This window comes from Thamnophis elegans, chromosome Z (assembly GCF_009769535.1).
Source record: "Thamnophis elegans isolate rThaEle1 chromosome Z, rThaEle1.pri, whole genome shotgun sequence".
Lineage (NCBI taxonomy): Eukaryota > Metazoa > Chordata > Lepidosauria > Squamata > Colubridae > Thamnophis > Thamnophis elegans.
In genome coordinates, this window is record NC_045558.1 from 121,037,010 (window position 1) to 121,062,238 (window position 25,229).

Below are 25,229 nucleotides of genomic sequence, written 5' to 3' on the forward strand. Positions count from 1 at the left end.
GAACAATTCCTTAGGCAAAAGAGGCCCCGAGTTCTCTGGCCTCCTCCCATAGTTAACACTGAGAGCAGACACCAAGCCACTGTGACTTTGAATCTGGTAGCAACTACCCTGGCTTTAATTATTTTTAAAAAATTATTTAAAATTCTTCTTTTCCCTCAGGAGAATGGTGAGGCCCCGCCTTCCCTGCCTATTGTGACTGCACGTCCCTGCTAGTCAGCCTTATTTTAAACTAAGTTTCCAAATTTAGAGTGTTCTCTTTCCAACAAGAAAAAAAGATTTAAAACTCACACCAAACAACATGTTTATATCCACTCTCTCTCTGGGCTTTTGCAGCTACAGTCAGCATCGGCTGATCCAGAAATTACTGGCAAGGAGGGCTTTCCTTAGGTTCCCAGAGATTTTGCGAACATCTCTGGGACCACTGGAGTTCCCTCCACTTTCACTGTCTCTCCGGGACAGCTTAGATCCAAAAAGAATCATCCAAATTGACCCGGTTAGATGGTCTCTCAGGAACTGCCTGAAAGTCCGTCTTCTCACTGCTAAGCCCCGCCTTCTTCCTATTTATTTATTTATTGTTTGTTTGTTTGTTTGTCAAATATGTACAAGATAGCAAGTATAAGTATGAACATGGACATGAACAAACAAAATGAATACAGATAAATGAGGACAGTAGGACAGGGATGGAAGGTATGCTGGTGCGCTTATGCACGCCCCCTTTACGGACCTCTTAGGAATGGGGTGAGGTCCATGGTAGACAGTTTAAGATTGAAGCTGTGAGAGTTTGAGGATGTAACAACAGAATGAGATAGAGGATTCTAGGCACTGACCATTCTGTTGAGTTTGGAGCAGTTTATCTTGAGTTTGTATTGATTGTTTGCCCGTGTATTATTGAGGTTGAAGCTAAAGTAGTCATTGACAGGAAGGACATTATAGCAGACAATTATGTGTACTATGCTTAGGTATGACCGCAGGCAGCGCAGTTCCAGATTGTCCAAACCCAAAATTTCAAGCCTGGTGGCATAAGGGATTCTATTGTGAGCAGAGTAGTGGACTATTCTTCTCGTGAAATGCCTCTGGACCCACTCAATTGTGTTAATGTCCGATATACAGTGTGGCTTCCAGGCAGATGAGCTGTATTCGAGAATTGGTCTGGCAAAGGATTTGTATGGCCTAGTTAGCAGTACAATGTTACCAGAGAAGAAGCTTCACAAAATTAGGTTAACCATTCTTAATGCCTTTTTGGCAATGTTGGATAATGTAACATCTACAATTAACAACCAACCTTAGAGAGCACCAAGGACCCCACAGATTCAGAAGTGTTCCACATCTTATGTGAGTGTAGATCTCTTTTATTAAAACAGCCTGCCTTTGAACGGGAATGGAGGGAAGTGTTTTTGTGGCCTCCAATCATAAATCAATAAAGCAAGCAGATGGTGCTGCTTCAAGAAATTCAATCCCAGAACTCTTAAAGCAATGGCATCTTTTGTTATGTTTGTGTAGAAGTCTGAAGAAAAGCCAGGCTGCTTTAATAAGAGAGAAGTGCCTCCTTCAGGATAGCCCTGAAGTCCTTCTGAATGATTCAGGCCTAGCCTTTTCAATTCATATTCCTTATAGGTCAGTTCTAATTTTAGTATCACCACTCCCGAGCTAAGAGTTGGAGGGAAGATGGCTTTTTTTACCTCTCCAGCAAGAGTATTGAACATAGGTGTGCAGCGGAGGACCTACAAACTACATTTATTTTTAGCAGAATAGTTTTTGCCAGTTGATGGTGGGGAGAAGGGGTGAAATCAATAACAATAAATATCTACTTGGCTTCATTGCCCTGCAAGGTGTTGCAGGAGGCGTCCATCCTCAGAGGAAAAGTAAAATACTGATACGGCTCTCAAAGAAATCCAGTTTGAAACCCCTGGATTTCTTTGAGGTCTGGATCAGCATGTACTTCTCCTCCGTGAATGGACGCCTCCTGCAGCATCCTCCGGGCCAAAACGGAGCTTGGGGGGTGGACATGCCCCCCCCCCAGTGGCTGTTCTTGGTCTGGACGGCCTCCTGCAACACTTTGCTGCCAAAATGGGTCGTGGGCTGATCCTTTGCTATTTCCAGGCCTGCCCTGTGGGCCAAATTTAAGCATCTTGTGGGCCCAATCCGGCCCATGGGCCTTGAGTTTAACATCCCTGCTATATCTGAATTCATTCGTTTAATGGAGGCAATGTCTGAGGCCACAAGATTTAAGAGAAGATTAAGAGTGGAATTTCCCTAGTGACTTCAGTTTTCCAACATTCCTCACTAGTGACAGGATGATTTGTAGCTGCCAGAAGATGTAATGCACCAGTTTAGATGGTGAGTTCTTTCTCACCACCTTAAGGCGCATGAAAGCCGACCTGCTGACTTTGGACCAATCGCCAAGAGACTGTGTGTTCCACATGTGCCTTGCCTGACCACTGGGCTGCTTCTTTCGCAGCCAAAAAGAGTGAGCGACGCGACCCATGCACCTCACTCACCCTTGCCTACCTGTAATAGTCACTCCAGCTACCAGTAGCCATCCACCTGAAAAAGCCTTCTGTTGTCCACTCCAGCAAGCCTGGCCGCGTATGCACTTAAATAGGGCCAGGTTTTGGGGGCAGGGCTTAATTTTAATGCATGCACACAAAACAGTGCTGGGCCTTCTTTTTGGGGTGGGTCGTGTTTTAGAAGAAACATGGTGTGTGTGTATATGTGTATAATATAAATATATAAATGTGTGTATAAATATATGTATAAATTTATATATTTAAATATATATGTATTTATATGTATGTGTTTATATATTTGTACATATATGTTTGTGCGTGTGTGTATCACACATACATACACAAAGACACACACAAATATACATATATACATATACACATATACAGTACATATACACATACACACACACACAAACACATATGACGAGAGACATTGTGATCTCTGAAACTTAAAATGAATTATCCACTTAGCTTTTGTTAGCCTCTGCTAACATCGTCAGAGTGTAAAAACTACCATTGAAGAGATATTTGCCTTTATACATCATTGATCAATGTGGCCATTGCACACGTGTTAAACCCATCTACCCGCCTCCCACCTTGTAATTAGCTCTGTCATTTTTACTTCAGTAGGCGTGGCTTTGTGGCGTAGTAGGGGAAGGATATTGCGAAATCCCCGTTCTCCTGTTCAGGGCAATAAAAAGTCAGCTGGAAGGCAGCTGATACACACATGCGCGCGTGTGCGCGCGCACACACACACACACACACACACACACAGACACACACATGGAGCACCACAAGTTTCCAACACTGGTTATGGAGAAGAGGCCACTTTAGTGATTACGTTTATAGAGATAATTAACAGGGGATTATTTCCTGAAAGCAGATTATAACCACAGTCCACACTCGGTTGCAATCCCTACCCAAGTTTCTTCTTGCTCACCTTTCCACTGCATTTGTTTGATGGTTTGTAACTGCTTCATAATATGTAATTTGATCCCGGATACTCCTCGGACATCTGCAAAATGACATTCACAGATGTCACCCTGTAATCTTGCCCTAATCCCCACCCTTCCCAGCCTTGAAAATTAGTTCGCCTTCTGGTCGCACCTAAAATCCGCTCGTAATTCCTCCGAAGGAAGGTGGCGTGCAAATCTGTCAAGGCTTGGATGTGCCGTGTGATCAGGGAATCGCGGTTTGGAAGGTCACCTGGCAGGGTCTCCTTCAGCAGGGACACCACCCATTTCAAGAAACGGGGGTCACACTGAAGGCAGCTGGCCACCCCCTGGAAGGATAAAAGCCATAGGAAGCAAGCCAGCACAACCTGGAGCACCATGACATGACCAACAGTTTACAGGACTGTAAACTGTAACCAAGGCAACCTCTTTCCTGAAGTCTGCAATCGCAGGAGAAAGTCTACCTCCGTGACCCTGGGACACGTTGCCAAGGAGAAAGAACAAATCACTAGGCAGTGGGTGTGAGCATTTGTGATGCTAGGAATAGAACAGGAAGTAATGTTCCATGATGCATAAGCCATTGCTGATGTCACATTGGCAGAGGAAGTGCTATTTTTGATTCCTGGTTCTCATGGCTACAGCCTCTCTGCTCGGATTACTTCTATGGGCAGTCCCCGTGAAACTGGCTGGTACCTGCCTCCGTTGCTGGCCAGATGCTGCTGCATATTTTATTTACGATGCTAACTTACTGCTGCAAAAGGATTCAGCAGCCTCTAATCAGCTGGGGACACTTTTCCTGGGAAATGTTAAAGAGCTTGCTTCGTATGGCAGTGGATATTTGGGTATATAACATTAAGGGAAGACCTGAGCAGGGTTGCCTCTGATAGGAACCTCTGATGAGCGTGAAATTTCTGAATCACAGACTGTGTGCCTAGCTGAGACACAAAGTCTGTTTTGGTGTCTGTTTTGTGCTGGAGGCTGTATAAGAGAAAGCGTAGAAGCTGAAAAAAGTGCTCTTAAAAAACACAAACATCTATGCATGTAAATGAATGAATGATTAGTCTTTATTGCAGCTCACAAAGAGACAAAACTGTCCCAGTACTTTGAACCAGTGGTGAGTTATGGCCAGTACACCCCGGTACGCACAGATGCCCTTCTTACCTGTATTTAATCCAACTGGGCCATTTGCGCATGCGTATGGAGCATAAGGCGCCTGTGCGACGCTCCGCTGAGCAGCTGGTGGGTGTGCATGAGCGCGCAGCATGCATATACGTGGTGGATGCCCAGCCCCGTCGCAGCGTGCTGGTTGTGAAGGGATCCAGAACCCACCACCGCTTATAACAATGATTTCATTGAGTGATTTAAGGTTGAAGAAAATCCACCAGAGTTAAAATGTATTGTGGAAAATTAGCTCTTCTAAAACAATAATAAGAAAAGATAAGAAAATAATAACATTTTAATGTTTCAGAAAACAGTTTTGCATTTTTCTCAAATTCAGCTTGTTGGATTATTGTTGTTTAGGGGAAATGCATCAAAATATAGGCTGTTCACAGTAGTTAACATCTAATGAAAATTTAGGGTTGTCTCTAAATGTTAAAATGTCATTGGAGACAAATTAAAGTCAGTTGTGACTTACTAAACCCGAACAAAATGTATTAACAGAACATATTATGCGCGCCAGAATCACTATTGACGATCATGTATAAAATATCTGTACATCTACATACAGAAAAAATCAGGATTACGTAATACAACATAGATACTAAAAACATTGAAGATGTCATCTGGCAAAAACTGCCACATCAATACAATACAATAGCAGAGTTGGAAGGGACCTTGGAGGTCTTCTAGTCCAACCCCCTGCCTAGGCAGGGAACCCTATACTGTTTCAGACAAATGGCTATCCCACATCTTCTTAAAGATTTCCAGTGTTGGGGCGTTCACAATTTCTGGAGGCAATTTCTGTTCCACTGATTAATTGTTCTAACTGTCAGGAAATCATAGCAAGCTAGTTTATACAGGTCGTCCTTGACTTACAATAGTTCACTTAGTGACTGTTCAAAATTACAACATCACTGAAAACAGTTACTTATGACTATTTTTCACATTTATAATCGTTACAGCATCCCCATGTCATGTCAGATGCTTGGCAACTGACTCAAATTTATCACAGTTGCAGTGCCCCAAGGTCATGTGATCACCTTTTGTGACCTCCTGACAAGCAAAGTCAATGGGGAAGCCAGATTCACTTAACAACTGTGTTACTAATTACACAGTTGCCGTGATTCACTTAACAACGGTGGCAGGAAAGTTTATTAAGTCGGGCAAAATTTACTTAACAAATGTCTCACTTAGCAACAGAAATTTTGGGCTCAATTTGTGATCATAAGTCAAGGACTATCTGTGTAAGATTTCCAGCCAATCAGGAATTCTAGACAGACCAGCCTGAATTTGAGAAAATTATTGGTGATTTCATTAAAAATGTGTATGACTTGGAAAAAAAAAAGAAAAGAAACAAATATTCATTTTTAAATGTGTAACACAAAATCTGTTTGCTATTTCACACCAATGAAGGACTCAGGCAGGGGATGCTGCATGAGGAACATTGCTCTATGCATATTCCAGATGTTCCAAAATGCATTCCTTGAAATTGGCAAAAAACCAAAACAAACACGCCACAGCTTTTCATGTGCCTCAGATGATCTAGGCATGTTGTAGAAAATATTAAAAACTCTCTGCAATGGTTGAGAAAACAGGGATCCTTTTCAGACAAAATAAAAACAGAAAATGTTATTTCCGTTAAATATATAGTCTTACATGGATGCAAAATATGTTTGTGGTAGTTTAGTTTTGGGTTTAGCATGAGGGAATAATACACAAGTTGAATGACCTTCATCAACTTGGCATCCTCTAATACAGGGGTGTCCAAACTTGGGACCTTTAAGACTTCAAGACATTGCTGGCTGGGGAATTCTGGGAGTTGAAGTCCACAAGTCTTAAAGTTCCCAAGTTTGGACACCCTACTCTAATGTGTTTGACCATGCTGACTGAGAATACTAGTAGGCATTGCAACCCTAGTTATTTTTAAGAGTATTAAATTGGAAAATGCTCCATCATGTAGTAGGATAAGTTCTAAGTTAGTCCTGGTTACTTTTGATAGAGTGCAAGAGTGCGCTTGGAAAATCTGATAAAGCAAGTTTCCACAAACATCATTTTGTGTGTCTCTGCCTCTGCCTGCAGAACGAGAACATATGGAACGGGAGGCTGGCAATCTCTTTCATCATCTCGAGCTAATTATACAGAAAAGTCAAGAAAGTAGGAACTGAATTATCTTTGTCCTTCTACAAATCGCTTGTGATCTCATGCTATTATAGTATCTCCTAACACATGGCTGGCTGGGGAATACTGGGAATTGACGCCTACACATCTCACAGTTGCCAAGGTCGAAAAACATCGCCCTGACATTTCCTGAATGTCAAGAAATTTGTCTCTGTTTCAAGAAAATTAATTTGGCATCTCATACATTTTTCTTAATCAGAAGTGTATAAAGTTCAGCATGCAGCTGTCCCCAAGAGTCTCCCTCCGGTCATGTAGTGACAAAATGGCCCGATTTTCAAGATTTGAGGTGCTTTTACAGCTAGTCCTCGACTTACGACTGATCATTCCGATGTCATTCAAAGTTACAATGCCTGTCCTCCCTCCCACTCCCATCTTGTAACTGCATTTTGGGTATTCGGCAACGGGGCCTCATTTATGGCCATTTGTAGTGTAATTATGTGTAATTAGTTTAATTAGTAATTATGGTTATGTGAGCATAATTTATGTTTTTTGTCAAAAACCGGCATTTACTTCTGGTTTCCAGCAAAAGGCACCCATTGCAGACAATGAGTTTATTTAAAACCACAGCATTCGCTTAATAACTATCGTGTTCGCTTTACAACCAGCATACTTATTTAATGATCACTACAAAAAAGGTTATAATTTCAGGCATTGTCATGTGGTGAGTTGCTTAACAACTGGCATGATTTAATGACTGTAATTCCAGGCTCCACAATCACAGTTGTAAGTTGAGGATTAGCTGTAAAAGTATAGGAATAAGTTGCCACTGAGAGATCTACAGCCATCCTCACTCTTAAATCTCAGCCTAACATAGATTGATATATTTTGCTCACCCGAATGGAGATTTATCTTGTGTTAGGGTGAGAATGGAGATGATCCATTCTGGAACCATTGCTGAATGTCCCCTTTTGGTCTTTCGAAAAGTGTAGATACTTAATTATGGCTTCCACCTCTTAAATATTATTCATCCCTTAATTAAACTCATACACAGTGTTCATCTTTTGGTGGGCAAAATTTTAACTAATGCAGTTAAGAATTCTGTAGATATTCTCAGTCATCCAGGTCATGGTTGTCCCAAAGGTTCTTTTTTAAGAATTAAGAATGTCAGAGTTCCAAATAGCATCCTCGATCCAATTGGAGTCCAAGGCTAGGGATTCCTCAAAGTTCCAATTTATTAGAAGATCCATGTTGGCACATGTAAGAAAACCCGAATCTGAAAGCTTCCAGGTTTTCACCACCCAGTTCCTCCCACCCATATCCATCCAGATACAGGGACAAGATGACCTTGACTTTCTGAGAAGGAAATTTATTTTGGCTACATACTATATCTCCCATGCTCCGTGCAATCCCTCCTCCCAGTTTCCCACAGTAGAATATGTTTGAATATGTGGCAGGCTTCCAAGCCTGAGAGGTGCTTTTTCAGGAGGCAACTGGACTTTCTTGTTTTTTTCTTTTGAAGACATTTCGCTTCTCATCCAAGAAGCTTCTTCAGCTCTTAAAGGATACTGGGGAATGGAAGGATTTATATTCCTTGAAGACAGCTGATCATTTGCATCCTTTTAGAGGGTCATTGAAGCACTTGGAGGTTTAGCTGTGTCCTCTTGGTCACCTGTTTGGTGCTCTTAGTTCCTGCAGTCTGCAGTTTTTCCTCTGGAAATCCATTCCTACTCCCACACCATTCAAAGGGTGTTCATCCCAAATTGTGTAGCTAAAAGTCAACTTTTACAATCAGGAGCACTATTCAGGTGAACTTGAAGACACAGATAACCGTTCAAGTTTATCATATGCTCACATTTGGGAACCGGTAGCAAAGGGTAAGTTGATTTCACCCCTGAGTTGCCTCCTGAAAAAGCACCTTTGGGACAATTAAGAATTAATAACAAACCGATTCAATTAAGAATTCCATTCAATTCTCATTCCACTTAGAATTTTAGATATTCTTGATCAGGAGTGATCAAATTCCAACCACTACTCTTGGTTAATCTAAGCAAAGCATTCATTAATTGCCTCCTACTTATTAATGAAAAATCCAATTGTCCTTTCAAGAAATTGTAATAAACTCTTGTAGAATACTTGATTTATCCATTGTTTGCACTACGTTCCACAGCCTGAAGCAGCTGGTCCTTCCTCTATATCTCAAAAATCTTGGCCTCTGTTGTCTCCCTTCTTTTTACCAAAAGATCGTGAAGTCCTGATGAAGGAAGCAGAGTTGGAAAAAGCAGACTTCATCAAGCGTTTGGAAGAAGCATCTAATCTTTTTGTGAAGGAAAGTAGGTGCCTTTTCTTCTGTTTCCTTCTCACAAATTCTTCAATTTCTGTTCATTCAGAAAGCAGTCACGTGCTGAACCCGATCATTGATCCTTCTAATACAAAACTATCATCTTGTGAAGAACAGATCTTTTAAAACATTAGTCAAGCTACAAGATCTAGCCTTCGAGAATACAGATGACTGCCAGATGGATAAAACAGATCCCTTATGATACCGGTTCTTTGCATCAACTCAGCTCTGAGGAAAAATTGTTTTTAAAGCTTTTGAGGAATTAAAATATTTGTGTTTGTGCTTCTTGGTAGGATGCTGAGCTGAAGACCTTGTTACTCAGCAGAGTTAGTCCAGATGTAATTACTGCATTTGAAATTCCAGTGTAGTTTGATGAGAGGCAGTTTGGTCTAGTGGTTAAGGCAGGACTAGAATGCCAGTCACTCTCTCTCAGCCCAACTCACCTCACAGGGTTGTTGTTTTGAGGAAACCTGGAGAAATTATTATTGATTGTGTGCTGCTATGGATTATTTATAAAAATATAGGCAAAGTATAGGCAAACAAACAAATAATAGTTTGCAGTTCTGGAGGAATTATCTATGGCTCTAAAGTCAACACCTTCTCAATGGGATGTTTATCAATAAACAGAATTGCTTTTAATTCTGTGGTTGTGTTGGTCTTCTGTCCCAGGATAATGTTGCAGGATCCAATCTAAGTTGGTCACTGGGACCAGAGATTTAGTTTTCCAAGCTTTCAGACTTGTGCTGGAGCCCATCCACAGAGAACTTCTTTCTCTCCAGAATGTGTGCACTAGGCGGTTCTATGCATACTATTTATGTGGTGCCTGGCTGTGTGTTGCTTTTAGAGAACCCCAAAGGTGCTTTTTTCAAGAGGCAATTGCACTTTCTGATTTATTTATTTGAAGGCTGTTCAACACTCTGTTGAGTGAGGGATACGACATCATCTGTCTCCAGTCTATAGCACAGTCCTTTCAACAATTTGAAGAAGGCTCCACACCAATTTGCACCACTCAGGTTACTCTGATGCAGTGGTGGGTTTGAATTTTTTTTAGAAATCTTATGTAGGTGTGGTCTGCTTTGTGGGAGTGGCTTGCCAGCCATGTGACCAGGGGGAGTGGCCTGCCGGCCATGTGACTGGGTGGGCATGGCCAACTTGTAAAATGTGGTGAGACTCACTTAACAATGCTCTTGCTTAGCAACCAAAATGTTGGCTCAGAAACTCTGGCATTTGAAGCACGCAAGTCTTAAAGCTTAAGTTACAAGACCCTTGCACCACTACCCCTTTAGAAAAAAAAACCCAGGGGTGTTCAAACTTGACAGCTTTAAGACTGGTGGACTTCAACTCCCAGAATTCCTTCTCTTGCTCTTCATCTTGATGATGTGCGGATGGGCAGGGGGAGGGAGCTGGAACTGGTTCTAAACAGCACTGTAGATTTGTGGAACCTCTTCTATAGAAGAGGTTAGAACTGGCAGGAAACCACCCCTGCCCTGATGACACAGATACACTCTAGGTGACCTTAATGACCTGCTAAAAGGATGCAAATGACCAGTTAAGTATAATCTTTATTGTCATTGTACTTAAATACAACGAAATTGGTTGTCTGCAAGGAGTATAAATCCTCCCCACTATCCAGTAAGAGCTGAAGAAGCTTCTTGGATGAGAAGTGAAACTTCTTCAAAGAAAAACCAGACAGTCCAGTTGCGTCTTGAAAAAGATCCTTTGGGACAACCATGACCTGGTTGGGACTGAGAATCTCCATAGGCATTTGCTTTTACAGAGTGGAAAGAAGTTGAGTTGATCAACCCTTCAAAAAATTGAATTGTCCCTTTTAAATCAGGATAATTAGCCAATGCATAGAACCTAATGTTTCTTAGGATACAATTAAGCTAATTTAAAAAGTCCCTCATTCCCCGAAAAGACCAAATTAGATATTAGAGTCAGAGAAATACTTTACCTCATGAGTCCTTTCAGAACAGAAAAAGCACCTTCAGGAGGAATGAATAGGATTCAAGAAACAATATTTGCCTTAAGGAGGTTGGTTTAATTTTTTCATTGACAACTCTCTTCACCGACTCAAGAAGCCACTTACATTGTACATAACTTGTGAAACGGCATTTTTCTGGCTAGAACAATAAATACAAAACCAGCCAGTTGTTCAGGATAATTAAAATAGAAGCAACATATGTGATGGGTAGGAGAGTTGGCAGCAGACTATTCAGTGCAGTGTTTCTCAAACTTGGCAACTTGAAGATGTCCGGACTTCAACTCCCAGAATTCCCCAGCCAGCGAATGCGAAGTTGAAGTCCGGACATCTTCAAGTTGCCAAGGCTGAGAAACACTGATTTAGTGCAATGTTTCTCAATCTTGGCCATTTTAAGATGTATGGACTTCAAATCCCATAATTCCTCAGTCAGCATAAGCTGGCTGGGGAATTCTGGGAGTTGAAGTCCACACATCTTATAGTTGATAAGGTTGAGCAATACTGAGTTAGAGCAATGGAACATGTTGGAGACAACTTAAGATGTGGCCTGGGGAATAACATTTTGGGCAGGATAATGAATTTATGACCAGGAGTGAAAGAAATTTGCTGGAATTCATTCTCCGATGCTCATCCCTTCTCTTCATTTTATGTCTTCACAGTCTGCAGTTTTTCCTGTGGTGAGTCCATCTGCCTAAACAGGCCAGACATGAATCCTTCTGGCCCAAGAAACGCCGTTTCAAAAGAAATTCTCCATGATCCTGTGTATGAATCTTCACCTATTAGTAACGGTGGAGTACATTGGGTCTCCTAACTGCAAAATGAACTCTCTACTCTAAAGAGCAGGGCAGGGCAATCTCTCGAGCAGCTAGCCTGACCAGGTTGAAATCCATTAGTGGAGAATCAAAAATTGTTCACCTTCCACACTCTGGGGAAAAAAGCAGAATTCTTATTTGAAATTCTAGCAGTGTCGTCACCCCCCAATATTTCCAAAACTGTTGGACTATTCACACAAGTCCTCATAGTAGTTGAGAATTAAGGGAACTAATACTCCAGACTTATGGAGATGTTTTACAAATGTAATGATGTCTATACAGACCATAGGCTGAGCACTTAAACTAGATAGGTCTACATCAGGGGTGAAATTCAGCAGGTTCTGACAGGTTCTGGAGAACCGGTAGCGGAAATTTTGAGTAGTTCGGAGAAGTGGCAAATACCATCTCTGGCCTGTCCCAGAATGGGGATTTTGCAGTATCCTTCCCCTGCCACGCCCACCAAGCCACACCCACGGAATCAGTAGTAAAAGAAAAATTGAATTTCACCACTGGTCTCTGTTGGATCGGGTGAATGAAGGCACACTCAGGCTTCAGAGTAACAAACAGCTCTTTATTAGTTCAAGTCAACTATCTACAATCCAGCGAAGGTTCAGTCTGATAGCAGCCCTTTTATGAGGAGCTGTCAGACTCTTTAACCAATCAGATTGAATCTCTGTTCCCACCGGAGAGAGGACCTTGGTGTAAACCGTTACCAATGTTTTTGGTATCTAACACCCCTCCCCTCTTAGATGGGCTCAACTGACTTGTGACGTAGTCACGCAGGTAGGCGGGCTTTCTGGTGGCCCGCCCAGACCTGCGCAGTTCAGTTAGTGGGTGTTCTTCAGTCAGGTCGGATGGACCTGTTGTCTCCACGGCTTTGCCAGGTGGAAACTCCTGGAATTTCTCACAGACCACGGCTGGAGTTTCTGGAGCCGGTTTGTTCGGAACTTGCTGCAGGCCTACAACAATTACAGATAAGTGCCCCGGTACCTTTGGGATTGGATTCATGCTCCTTTTGGGTAGGGCTTTGGCTAACTCATGCAGGAGTTACCTCTGGTTGCCTAAGACTGGAGTTGGAGATGCGGCCATGGAGTTGGTCAATGTGCCGCCTCCAATTTTGACCGTCCTCGAACTCTTAATAGGTAAGAGCGAGGCCTGGTGATGCCTATTACTGTGGCAGGAATCCAAAGAGTCCCTCCAGCGTAGTTGTGGGCATAAACCTGATCCCCTTCGCTAAAGTTTTTTATTTTGCCGGTCGAATCTGGGGGCGATGTGGCAGAGTAGTTTGGGTATAGCCGGTCTAAGTGGGAACTTAGCCAGTGACCCATTGGAAGTTCGGAAGGGCTTCTACCAGTGGTAGCACTTGGCGTGATGTGCTGTATGTGGAGGAATTGATCAACCCATGTTTGCCAATCTCCCAGGCCCATCCTGGATAGGGCCTCTTTTGCAGATCTCACCATTCTCTCCGCCTGACCATTGGAAGCCGGATGGAATGAGGCGACCAGGGCATGTCTGATTCCCTGTGCTGCTAAATAGGTCTCGAATTGCATGGCCGTAAATTGGGGCTTGTTGTCAGAGACCAAGACATCGGGCAGGCCGTGAGTGGAAAAAAGTCTCCGTAGTGCCTTGATGACCGCTTCTGCCATGGTAGAGGTCATGAGGACTACTTCTAGCCATTTTGAGTAGGCGTCCACAACTACCATGAAAGTCTGGCTGTGAACAGGACCAGCAAAATCTATGTGCACACTAGACCATGGTGCTTGAGGTCGTTCCCACCCCTTAGTGGGCACCTCTGGGGGAGCTGGTCTGGACTCCTGGCACGGTATGCAGGTAGCCACCCATTCTTCTATCTCCCTGTCCATGTTAGGTCACCACACGTAACTCCTAGCCAAAGATTTCATCCTGACAATTCCAGGGTGCCCTACGTGCAATGCCTCTAATACTGCAATGCGCAGTTTGGGTGGAACAACGACCCGGTTTTCCCCCCCCCCAGTAAACAACCATTTATTACTGACAGTTCATCACATTTGTAATAAAACATTTTAAATTCAGACCCCACAGGCCCCTTGGGCCACCCACTCCACACCCAGTTGGGATGTAGAGTCTTTTGCTGAGTGGCGGGCGGCGTCACAAGACGAGACAGGACCAGCTTCAAGACAGTCAATGAGGAGGACTGGCATCTCGGGGGTAGAGTCTGCAAGCAGTTCAGGAAGTGGGCATTGACTCAAGGTGTCGGCATGCCCCAAGGTAGAGCCAGGTCGATGGACCAGGCAATAACTGTAGGCTGCGAGGAAGATTGTCCATCTGGTCATTAGTGGCGACAAAGAAGCAGGAGTAGGCCGGTCCCCAGCCAGCAAGTCCAGCAATGGTTTGTGGTCCATGATCAGTTCAAAGCCACAGCCGTAGATGTACTCGTGGAACCGTTTAACGCCGGTGACTGCAGCCAGAGCCTCACGGTCCAGTTGGCTGTAGTTCTGCTCAGCAGCAGACAATGTTCATGAGTAGTAGACGATGGGTGCCTTGGTTCCATTTGGCATGCATGGCTGAAGACGGCCCCAACGCTAAACGGGGAAGCGTCGCATGTTTAGGACAAACAGCAAACAGCTCTTTATTAGCACAAGTCAACTATGTACAATCTAGCGAAGGTTCAGTCTGACAGCAGCCCTTTTATAGGGAGTTGTCAGACCCTTCAACCAATCAGATTGAATCTCTGTTCCCGCCAGAACAGAGGACCTTGGTGTAAACCGTTACCAATGTTTCTGGTATCTAACAGTCTTACATCTTGTTCTCCATCTTTTTATTCACGGTCTCTAGAATTGAAATTTGTCAGCAAATCTGTGAATAACAGCAGCACATTTTTTTCTTTTCTCCCCCTGCCCCTTAAAATTTGGCAAAACTGATGTCTGAATCTTTCAAGGAACCCACCAAATTCAATTTCTAGAACACTCAAAAAAAGAGAGTCAAAGGGCTAGTAATGCCTGCCCCAACCACTTCAGGTTTGTGATCAAGTTATGGCTACCATCCACTTGGCCTTCTAGTGTCCAAAACAACAGAGAAAAGGAAGTGTATTCCAAAATATTTTAAATTAATTGGACAAGGATTCAAAGAGGGGACAGGACAACAATTGTAGATTGACTGAGTCAATTTTATCTGGACTTCTAAAGGCGAAATGGATAATGTGCTGATTAAATTCACTGAATGGGTGCAGACCTCGAGCAAATCCACTGCAACATGCAAAGCTTCAATTTGTAATTACAGTAAAACCCCATTGATTTCAATAAGTCTATTCTAAATATAATTAAATCTAAACCTAAAACATGATCAGCTTTGCATGTGATTTGGATTATTTCAGATATACTGATAATAACAGAATAGCTCTCCCCGCACAACCAAACACATTTAGGATGGTTTAAGTTTCAATCATGCCATTTGTGGTTTTAAACCTGATTGTTCATCCAGGAACCTATGCTGGGATTCAAACATTATAATAACTGTTTCAGAGGTGGTATTCAGCAGGTTCTGATCGGTTCCGGAGAACCGGTAGCAGAGATTTTGAGTAGTTCAGAGAACTGGTAAATATCACTTCTGACTGGCCCCCATCTATTCTCTGCCTCCCGAGTTCCAGCTGACTGGGAGGAAATGGGGAGTTTTGCAGTAACCTTCCCCTGGAGTGGGGTGGGAATGGAGGTTTTACACTATCCTTGCCCTGCTACACCCACAGAATCGGTAGTAAAAAAAAATTGAATCCCACCACTGAACTGTTTCCCTTTGCAAAGGGTGGTTGTTACGACTGTTGTTGTATTTTTAAACTTTGTCTTGTTATTTTTATTTTGTACCCCCTTCCCGTTCTGATTGTTAGCCGCCCTGAGTCTCTCGGGAATAGGGCGGCATACAAACTGAATAAAATGTAATTTAAAAAATCAAATTTCATGTGTACTAAAGCACAACTTGTATTATTGTTTAACTTAATCTTTTACTTGTAGATAGGGTAAGTCTGGCTGAGAACATGGCAACTTATGTTGCACAGGATATGAAGGGTCAATCTAATAGCATCTCCCCCATCCCTTCCACAGGCGAATCAAGGTTTCGACCTTATGAAGTGGCACAATGCACAAACTGCCAAATTCTCAAGGCTTCCTGCTTTGACCTCAGGATATGCGCAGGTAATTGTCTTTTGCCATCTCTTTTCCCTTATTCCCTAACTTCTCCGTCTCTCTTTGCCTCTGCTGAAACAAACTGCACCTATAAAATATGCAGAGATCCAATAATGGTGGGCTAGACATCTAAGGAACCCATAAATTCAGAATCTCTCTGCGATGAAGAGGAAAATAGCAGCAATGGGAAATTATATCGACCTATTTGTGACTCATAAAAAAGCTGCTTTAAAACGCAAAGGTTTTGGTCTCTGGGGCTATGGTAAAACCTAGGATTTTTGAGATGGCACAGAGATTAGGCTATTAAACCTGTTAGGCAACCTCAGTTAGATTACTCCTCAGTTTACATCCATTTCACAACATTGCTGTGGAATTAATTCAGACACAGAGAGGAAAACTAGAAATAATGGAATAGGATAAAAATTACAACAAAGCTTCTCCTTCATCCCTCACAAATCCATAGAATTATTTCACTCACTTTGGACCCCTTATCAAGGGAGTCTTAACTTCACTCTTTCCCTTTCACTTGCTCGCTTTTAAGAAAAGAAGGAAAATTGGTTCAATAACACATCCACTCCACTGAGGACTATTTCTGCTGACTGCCAGCTGCCAGCAGTTCAAATCTCACAAGGCTCAAGGTTGACTCAGCCTTCCATCCTTCCGAGGTCGGTAAAATGGGGACCCAGGTTGTTGGGGACAATAGGCTGATTCTGTAAAACCTCCGTGGACATGCGCTACTGTTAGCTGCTCTTGTCATATCCGGTGCACCAGCTGGTCTTTGGGTTTCCAGCACTCTGGCACATGCAAACACCAGGTGGCTGGCAGGCGCAGGAACATTGGCCAGCTAGTCTTCAGGTTTCTGGTGCCCTGGCATGAGCACTCGTTTGGGCACTCTGTGCCGAAAAGGTTAGCCACCACTGGTCTAAGTGCTACTGTTATTGCTTGTTTTTGGCGATGTGTGGAAAATCCCCCCTCTCCCTTTCAGAATTACTGAATCCCTTAACTGAATCGGGCAGAAACACACACACACATCCCTGAATCCCCCACCTTCTGCAATCCTGCCAAGAAACTTGTGCCTGCAAGATCATAAATCTCCCATAAAGAAATTTTCCATGTTCTAATACAGGGGTGTCCAAACTTCCCCAGCCATGCTGGCTGGGGAATTCTGGGAGTTAGAAGTCCACAAGTCTTAAAAGTTCCCAAGTTTGGACACTCCTGTTCTAATACAGAAGGAAAAGCTACGGATCTTCACAATGTAAATGCTTTGGCCATACTAGAGTGAGCTTCTTGACTGGAAAAGTTTCAAAAACTGAAGTCCTAGAGATATGTTTATTTCATAGAGATATTCATAGAACAATGCCAGGTTTCTATTTCGGCTTTTCCCTTTTCTGCAGGACCCAATGTTGTTGCAGCCGTGTTGATATCCCTTACTGTCTTGCTGGGGGTTCTGGGAGTTGCGTTGTGGTGAGTTGCTTAGCATTTGCAGAATCAGATGATGGCAGAATTGGAAGGATCATTTTAGGCTATTGAACCTAAGAGATGCACATTACCTCTCTGGGAAATAGATTCAATTATTGACCATTCTTGCCATTTCCCTCTACAGTCAGAAATTTGCTTTCTCACAGCTTTAGTCTTCCATTTTCATTCTCCTGTAATTCATTTCAAGGTATTTCCAAAGCCCTATTTTATTTCATCTGTTGCCCCCCCCCCCCGCAAAAAAAACCTCAAGGATAAATATATTCAGTTCCTTCCATTTTTTTCTTGTAGGGTTTAACTTTTGTTGCATTCTCTGAACCCAGTTTTTTGAACCTTTCTTAATGTGCAAGACCAAGATCTGGACTCCATTCGCCATTCTGGTGGGGAAATCACCCATACTTATCATGGTGTGCATTGTGTCTGTGTGTAAATCAGTTTATTGACATCGTCCAGCTGAAATCTGAACACTTCCACAATTTGATAAACCATTTTTATATTTTATTATATAGGTAGTCCTTGAGTTATAATGGGAATTGGGACTAGAATTTTCATCACAAAACGATGCAGTCATAAAGTGTGACATCACTTGCATGCACTGCTTAGCATCAAAAATGCAGGATCACATGGGTTAAGCAAGGATGTGGCATGACTACAAGGATTATGGGGGGAGGGGTGTACTATGGAGTGTGGGTGAGTCCCACAGGGAAGTGGGTGGGTAAGTGCTGTGGGTGGACACTACAGAGCATAGGCAGGCAATAAAGTGGCAGGAATGGGAACAACTTGAGACCACTGACTTTGCTTAAGGAAGCTGGCAGGGAAAGTCACAAGTGGTGATAATTACAAGACAGTGCAAAATGTTGTAATTGCGGGGTACTTTTGCTATTCAGTTTCACTCATGGCCTACGGTAGAATGGAGCAGTTTAAGGCTGCACTCACAATTCCTCCATGCTGCAGGTATTGCTTTCGTAAAAAGACACCAGAAGAAACTGAATCACAAGATGAAGATGATGATAAAGACAATGAAGATGATGGTGAAGACAGTTCAGAATTTTCAGAAAGCTCAGAAGAGGCCGCCCCAACTCCTCCAGTACCATACTACTCAATCCCCCCTGAATTCAGCATGCCCGGTCCTCCAGAATACGACATGCCCAATGCTCCAGAATACGACGTGCCCAATTCTCCAGAATTCAAGATCCCAAGCCCTCCTAGCTTCTAATGATGCCCAAAATTAAAGAGTTTACAGAAGGAAAGTAAGTGGAATTATTTCTTCCCACTCTGCAACATCTTTCCACCTGCAGCTTCACAGCGTGTGTAAGTCAGGGCAGCCTGAGAGAACCCACGCAATTTCAGGTGGAAAATTCAATCATGAATCAGAAACTAATTAAGGGCAGAATTAGCCAAGAATACCGAGTGACTTAAATCTTTCAATCATATACACATGCTTGGCTCAGGAGGATCTTAGGGCTACCATGATATCTTCCCACACCAGATAACCAAAGACTAAGATCCATGCTGGGTGAACAAAATTCTTTTCATTCCTTCAAGATCTCCAGGTAGTTTGAAAATACAACTCTTGTCATCCCAGCTGGCTCTACCAGCCATAGGTAATGGTCCGAGCCACTCTGAAGGTAACCAGGTTGATAATGGCTGGCCCACATAGTGTGTGTGTGTTTTTGTTTTTATATATGTATCCCCCAATTTACGACTATTATCGAGCCCAATATTTCTGTCATTGAGCGAGACAGCTGTTACGTGTGTTTTGCCCTTTTACCTTTCTTGCCACAGTTAAGTGAATTACTGCAGCTGTTAATAACAGATTTGTAAAGTGAATTTGACTTCCCCATTGACTTTGCTTCTCAGGTCGCAAAAGGTGATTACGTGGCCCCAGGACACTGCAACCATCATAAATATGAGTCAGTTACCAAGTGGCTGAAATTTGAAGGATGTGGCAGTGGTCTTGTGAAAAAATGGTCATGTCACTTTTTCCAATGCCGATGTAACTTTGAATGGTCACTAAATGAACTGTCGTAAGTTGAGCATTATCTGTATAGCATACAAGTGAACCACATACAGGTAGTCTTCACCTTATGACCATAAATGGATTTTACTGCCATGAAACAGGTGATGTGAAAAGACCTATTTTATTATCTTTTTTTTGGGGGGGGGGGTGGTAGTTCATTCAGAGCAGCCTCAAGCCACGTGATGGCTTTAGCAATCTATAAATTTATCTGTAGTTTAGCATGTCGTATGAACCCTATCAGCTTATTATTAAACAATCATTCCAAGTGTATTTTGGTGCCAGCAATAGGAGCATTTCTGCAATGCTCTTTATCTTCAGGAATAAGGTTTTGCGAAAGGAAAAAAAGAAACCCAAACAGAAATAGCAATAAAAAATTGCCACACCTTTTCTTAAGGTCTGCATGACAGCTAGAAGCAAGTTTTGTTTTGATTAGACTTTTCACCCTGGCCCTCCTAAATCAATATACAGGTAGCCCTCACCTTATGACTGCCATGGAGCCTCTTTAATAAAACAGGTTGGTCATATGACCAATTTTAATATCACAACCTTTTTTTGTGGCAGTTGCTAACACCATGGTCATTAAGTGAAGCAATGATCTGCTGGGAGCATAGTTTTGCCAAAAACCAGCAGTCATTGTAAAAAAGTCCTGTGGCCATGAGAGGCCGCAAGCGACCATAAAGGCAACCCAACTGCCTGACGTTTGGTCACGTGACGGCAGGAATGGGTGGATAATGACCATCAGAACTTCAAATCCCAATCATAAGTCAAGGACTATCTGTAGAATGTTTTTTTTTTTCCCCTTTTGGAAGGAGGCTGTGTGCTTCTGTTTTGTTTGCACGGGGAGGACAACTTTATATCTTCATAACTTGTGCAGCCGCGCAACCTTGGCTTAGCCAGCCTCTTTCCTTGCTTCTTCCACCCACCCCAAACCCAAGAATTTTGTAAGGCGCACAAAGGGGAAGAGTCATTCAGGAGGGGCTCCCTGCTTGCCAACGACACAACATGCTTAGTTGGGCTGTTCTCTTAGTTGGGCTAATCTCCCGACTGCCATCCAGGGAAACCTTGTGATGGGAAGGGCCAGTCGCAGGGGTCAGAGTGCAGTTTTGCAGGCGAACTCTGCCGACTGCCAGCAGTTCGATCCTCACCGGCTCAAGGTTGATTCAGCCTTTCATCCTTTCAAGATTAGTAAAATGAGGACCCAGATTGTTGGGGGACAATATGCTGATTCTGTAAACTGCTTAGAGAGGGCTGCAAAGCACCGTGAAGCGGTATATAAGTCTAAGTGCTATCGCTATTGCTATACAAAGTAGTCCAACGCTCCCTCCGCGGCCATTTTCCATACAAAGCAAATCTCGAAGGGGCCGAAGCCTTTGGGTGCCATAGAAGAATTTCCATTTATTACATTTCAGTAATAGCATTTTTTTTTCTGAAGCATACCAGAATCGGTTAGAAACCTGGGAGGGGGAAATGGAGGCAGGGGGACTCAGCCAAGGGGGAGGGTCACACACAGCTAAATCACTCCCCACCCCCAATAAATGACACAATGATTCAAATATACCGATATGGGAGGGGGAGAAATCAACCCCAGCATGATGGGTGGGGTGGGGTGGCTGAGGAAGGCATAGGAAACGCATTCCAAGAATTTATTTGGAGGGGGGGGAGAAAATAAAGGCCAAACAGATTGTCCTGGGTGCTAACGAGTGCCCCTCCCCAGCATCAAAGAATTTAGAAAAGCAGCAACACATACACATACGCACACACTCACAAACACACACAGCCATGACTCCCTTCCCCCCACCAAGCTGCTGCTGCTGCTGTAGAAGGGGTAAAAAGTGACCACCCAACATCTCCTGTCCCTCCCTCTGCTCCCCACACCAGTCCCAAGAAGATCTGAGGCTCTTTCAGAGTCGCGCTGGTTGAAGCACAGGCCTGTTCTCTGGCTGGGCATCTGAGAAGTGGCATTTTCCTGGTGGGCCACACAGGGCGTCCAACCCTCAAAGACACGGAAGGAGGCTGCCACGCAGGCCGTGCCTGGAAGGTCACTGGGCCGGAGGCAGGAGGAGCTGCTCAACTCTGCTGGCCACCAAGCCGCACAGTTTTCGGTAGGTTTCTTCGTCTCCTCGGTTGAGTTGGCCGTGGCCTGCAAGACCAGGACGGAGAATTTTAGGTCCTGCTGATCCAAAACGCAGCAGGGGCTTCCGTCCTTCAGGCCTTCCAGGACACGGGCCAAGAAAGTCTAGTCGTGGTCCAGGGTGGGAGTTTTGCCTTTAAAGCCTTTCTAGCATCTCAGAACGCCTGGTTTTCCCTTCACAGTAGGTTGCGTGGAGTGTTTCAAGGTCCTCCCCACCGTTGACCCACTCAATGCGTTGGCAAGATCCTGCATTTCTTGCAAAAGGATATTCTTCCGGGGGTCCGTATCCTTTGCAGAAAGTGGGTGCACGAGGGGTCGAGTGGCCTAGGATTATGACCTAGTTTTGGTCTCTGGCATTAAAGTTAGTGGCATCCCCCTTGACCCTAAGAACAGAGGGAGATGTATTCTAAGGTGTCAATTGTTCCTATTATGCCTCCCCCCCACACCACCTCCTACTTCCTCAGGGGGGAGGAAATCCCCCCAAACCCAGAGAAAGTGGTCCCAGCTAAGGGGCTGTGGGGAGAAAGGGAGGTTGAAAAAGATGCAACAAACATTCAAAAGGGAAGGGAAGGGAGTATCTAAGAAAAAAAAAATTTTTTTTAAAGGTTATGTCTTCCTTTCCCCAAATAATTTCATCTGGAGCATCACAGAGGTAGGAAGTTAGCAATTTCCCTTTCTTCTAGCCTTCCACAACGGAGAAGACAGAGATTGATGAACAAAAAAACAAAAAAAAAAGGAATATCAATATTCCAAATCTGGCATTACCTCCCAGATAGGTACTCCCTCCCCCCCAAAAAAAATAGTGGGAGAGGATTCAAACATCATTTTTAAGGAAGCCCCCTTCCCCCAGTTCTGCTTTTGTGACTAGATTCCTCCCCATTGAATTAGTCACTGGGTGTAGCCACTGCGGCTCCCTCAACTTTGGTAGTACAAACAGATCCTCCCAGGTCCCCGCAGAGCAGGCCTGGGGAGAAAGGGGAAATCAATGTGCAGAAAGTCTCTCCTGACCTCCCAACATGGTGGGTGGAGGGCCTGCAAGGGCTTGAGTCCCTCCCTTCCACCTCCCTCCCACCCCAATCCAGTTGCCCCTGCTTGGTGGCTGCTGTAGGAGGGCCCCCACTGCCAATGGGGAACACAGGGCAAAAGGGGATGTTTGGGTGGTCAACACCAGGCCAAAGGTCTCCCTGTTATAGCAAAAAGGGGTTGGTGCTCCCCAGGGTGGAGGCCGAAGTGCTGCTGGGAACAACGCCGGCAGGGGGCAGGCTCTGAGGGGGCAGCCCCATGGCAGGCAGCCCCAGAGGTGGAACAGCTCCCAAGGGCTGCACCGCCATCATGGGGGAAACAGAGGTTAAGGGCATCCCGGGAGCCATGGGGGATACGGAGACCATTGGAGCCGTGGCAGGAAACGCTGGTGGTGCTGGCTGGGACAACGGAAGTACTGGACTGACACGCAGCTGATTGAGTGACAGCGGGGTGGCTGCCGCTGCCTGGAATGGATTGGTGGCCGAGGCAGATGGGGCGGGAGCTGAACCTGCAGCAGGCAAGAAGACAGAAAAGAAAGGATCATTACAGAGAAGCCCAGAGGGCCTCCTTCTGGCCTAAAAAAATCCTGAGGCCTGGCTATTAGGGGATGTTGCTTCACACTGGCAGAGGTTCACACGTCTTTAGGTTGCCAAGGCTGAGGAACCCTGCTCTAATGCATCCTCTAGAAATGTATTTCTCAACCCTGGCATCTGGAATACATGTGTGGACTTCAACTCCCAGAATTCCTGAGCCAGCATGCTGCCTGGGGTATTCTGGGAGTTGAAGTCCACACATTGTTGCCAGGTTTGAGAAACGCTGCTCTAGAAAGTTCCACCTGTCAGTCTGGCCTTGCTCAGTGCCAGCAAACTCTGTTCTAGGAATAAAACCTCTAGATAGCTTTCCCCAAATGGCCAACCACCGAGATAAAAGAAATTTCTACCTTATAGTCTTACAACCTTTATTTCCTACCGATTCCTTTCAAGGGTGCTAAACTGGCAGCCCAGGGGCTGGATGCTTCATGTGCACCCCAGCTCCGCAAAGGCAAAAAACGTCGCAACATGTCACATGATGCAATCAAATTTGACATGCTTTAGATCACAAGTCTTAAAGTTGCCAAGTTTGAAGACCTCTGCTTTAGATGCTCAAGATGACACACAGGGAGTCATTCATTTCGTAGGCTGAGTTGAGAGACCGTGACTGACTCAGTTATCCTAAAGTGAAGTGGGAACTTGAATCTTGATCTCCACAGTCAAAACCTGAACCACTACTCTTGAAATATTTTTGGGAACCACACCCCATAATTCTCACAGCTGAGACCAATGGGAGTTTGCTAATTAGCATTCTGTCGGGCAATCAGATTGGGATAAAGCTGTGTCAAAAAAGAATTTAAATTTTATTCATCTGTATCCCCCTTTTACAAATAACTCAAGGTGGCGAACATATCTCACACACCTTCCTCTGATTTTCCCTACAACAACATCCCTGTGAGGTGGGATAGGGCTGAGGAACCATCACTGGCCCAAAGTCACACAGCCGGCTTTCACGCCTAAGGCGGGACTATAATTCAAAGGCTCCTAGTGATTGGCCCAAAGTTACACAATTGTCTTTTATGCCTAAGGCGGGACTTTAATTCAAAGGCTCCTAGTGATTGGCCCAAAGTTACACAATTGTCTTTTATGCCTAAGGCGGGACTTTAATTCAAAGGCTCCTAGTGATTGGCCCAAAGTTACACAATTGTCTTTTATGCCTAAGGCGGGACTTTAATTCAAAGGGTCCTAGTGATTGGCCCAAAGTCACACAGCCGGCTTTCATGCCTAAAGCGGGACTATAATTTAAAGGCTGCTAGTGATTGGCCCAAAGTCACACAGCCGGATTTCATGCCTAAGGCGGGACTTTAATTCAAAGACTCCTAGGGATTGGCCCAAAGTCACACAGCCGGCTTTCATGCCTAAGGCGGGACTATAATTCAAAGGCTCCTAGTGATTGGCCCAGTTACCCAACTGTCTTTCATGGTTAAGGCGAGACTTGAACTCACAGTCTCTTGCTTTCTAGCCTGGTGCCTTAACCACTAGACAAGTGTTGGCGAACCTTTTTGGCACCGAGTGCCGAAATGGGAGTGTGTGTGTGTGCATGCACATAGCATACCAGAAACCATAAGAACAAGCCACCCGGTGCACATGTTGGGAAGATGATCTTCAGATTTTTGGCCGCGTGCATGTGCACCAGCTATCTAGTCTTCTAGTTTCTGGTGTTCGTGTGTGCACAAAGACCAGCTGGCCGGTGTACATGTGCACACCAGAAACCAAAAGGTTATCTTTCCAGTATGTGTGTGCGCACCAGGCGGCTGCCCTTCAGATTTCTAGTGCTCCCACACGTGTGAAAACCAGCTGGCCAGCGTGCCGGAACCCGCAAGAGCAGCAGGCAATGGCTCCCATGCCCGGATTGATGGCGCTGCATGCCACTTCTGGCACATGCACCATAGGGTTCAGCATCACGGCACCAGACCAAACTGGCTAGTCCGATTTCAGTGCTGCTTATACAGGTAGTCCTCAACT

At 44.2% G+C, this 25,229-nt stretch overlaps 2 protein-coding genes across 8 annotated transcripts in view; both read right to left on the minus strand.

Annotated features, from left to right (window-relative positions):
- Nucleotides 1-3,840, minus strand: part of IZUMO3 (IZUMO family member 3) — a 16,823-nt gene extending 12,983 nt beyond the window's left edge. The window contains exons 1-2 of the mRNA XM_032236268.1: nucleotides 3,615-3,840; nucleotides 3,448-3,522 (exon numbers count right to left, since the gene is read on the minus strand). Coding sequence (XP_032092159.1) covers nucleotides 3,448-3,522; nucleotides 3,615-3,840 — 301 coding nt within the window. The remainder of the gene's footprint in view (nucleotides 1-3,447; nucleotides 3,523-3,614) is intronic.
- A 10,005-nt stretch (nucleotides 3,841-13,845) lies between these two features.
- The window catches only part of EPN1 (epsin 1), a 54,862-nt gene continuing 43,478 nt past the window's right edge, over nucleotides 13,846-25,229 (minus strand). For 6 of the 7 annotated variants that reach the window (XM_032234664.1, XM_032234666.1, XM_032234669.1 and 3 more), the window contains exon 11: nucleotides 20,890-23,182. In XM_032234664.1, coding sequence (XP_032090555.1) covers nucleotides 22,839-23,182 — 344 coding nt within the window. In that variant the 3' untranslated portion in view covers nucleotides 20,890-22,838. Of the gene's footprint in view, nucleotides 14,432-20,889; nucleotides 23,183-25,229 lie in introns of those variants that run through there. The other variant, XM_032234670.1, reaches the window with a different exon arrangement.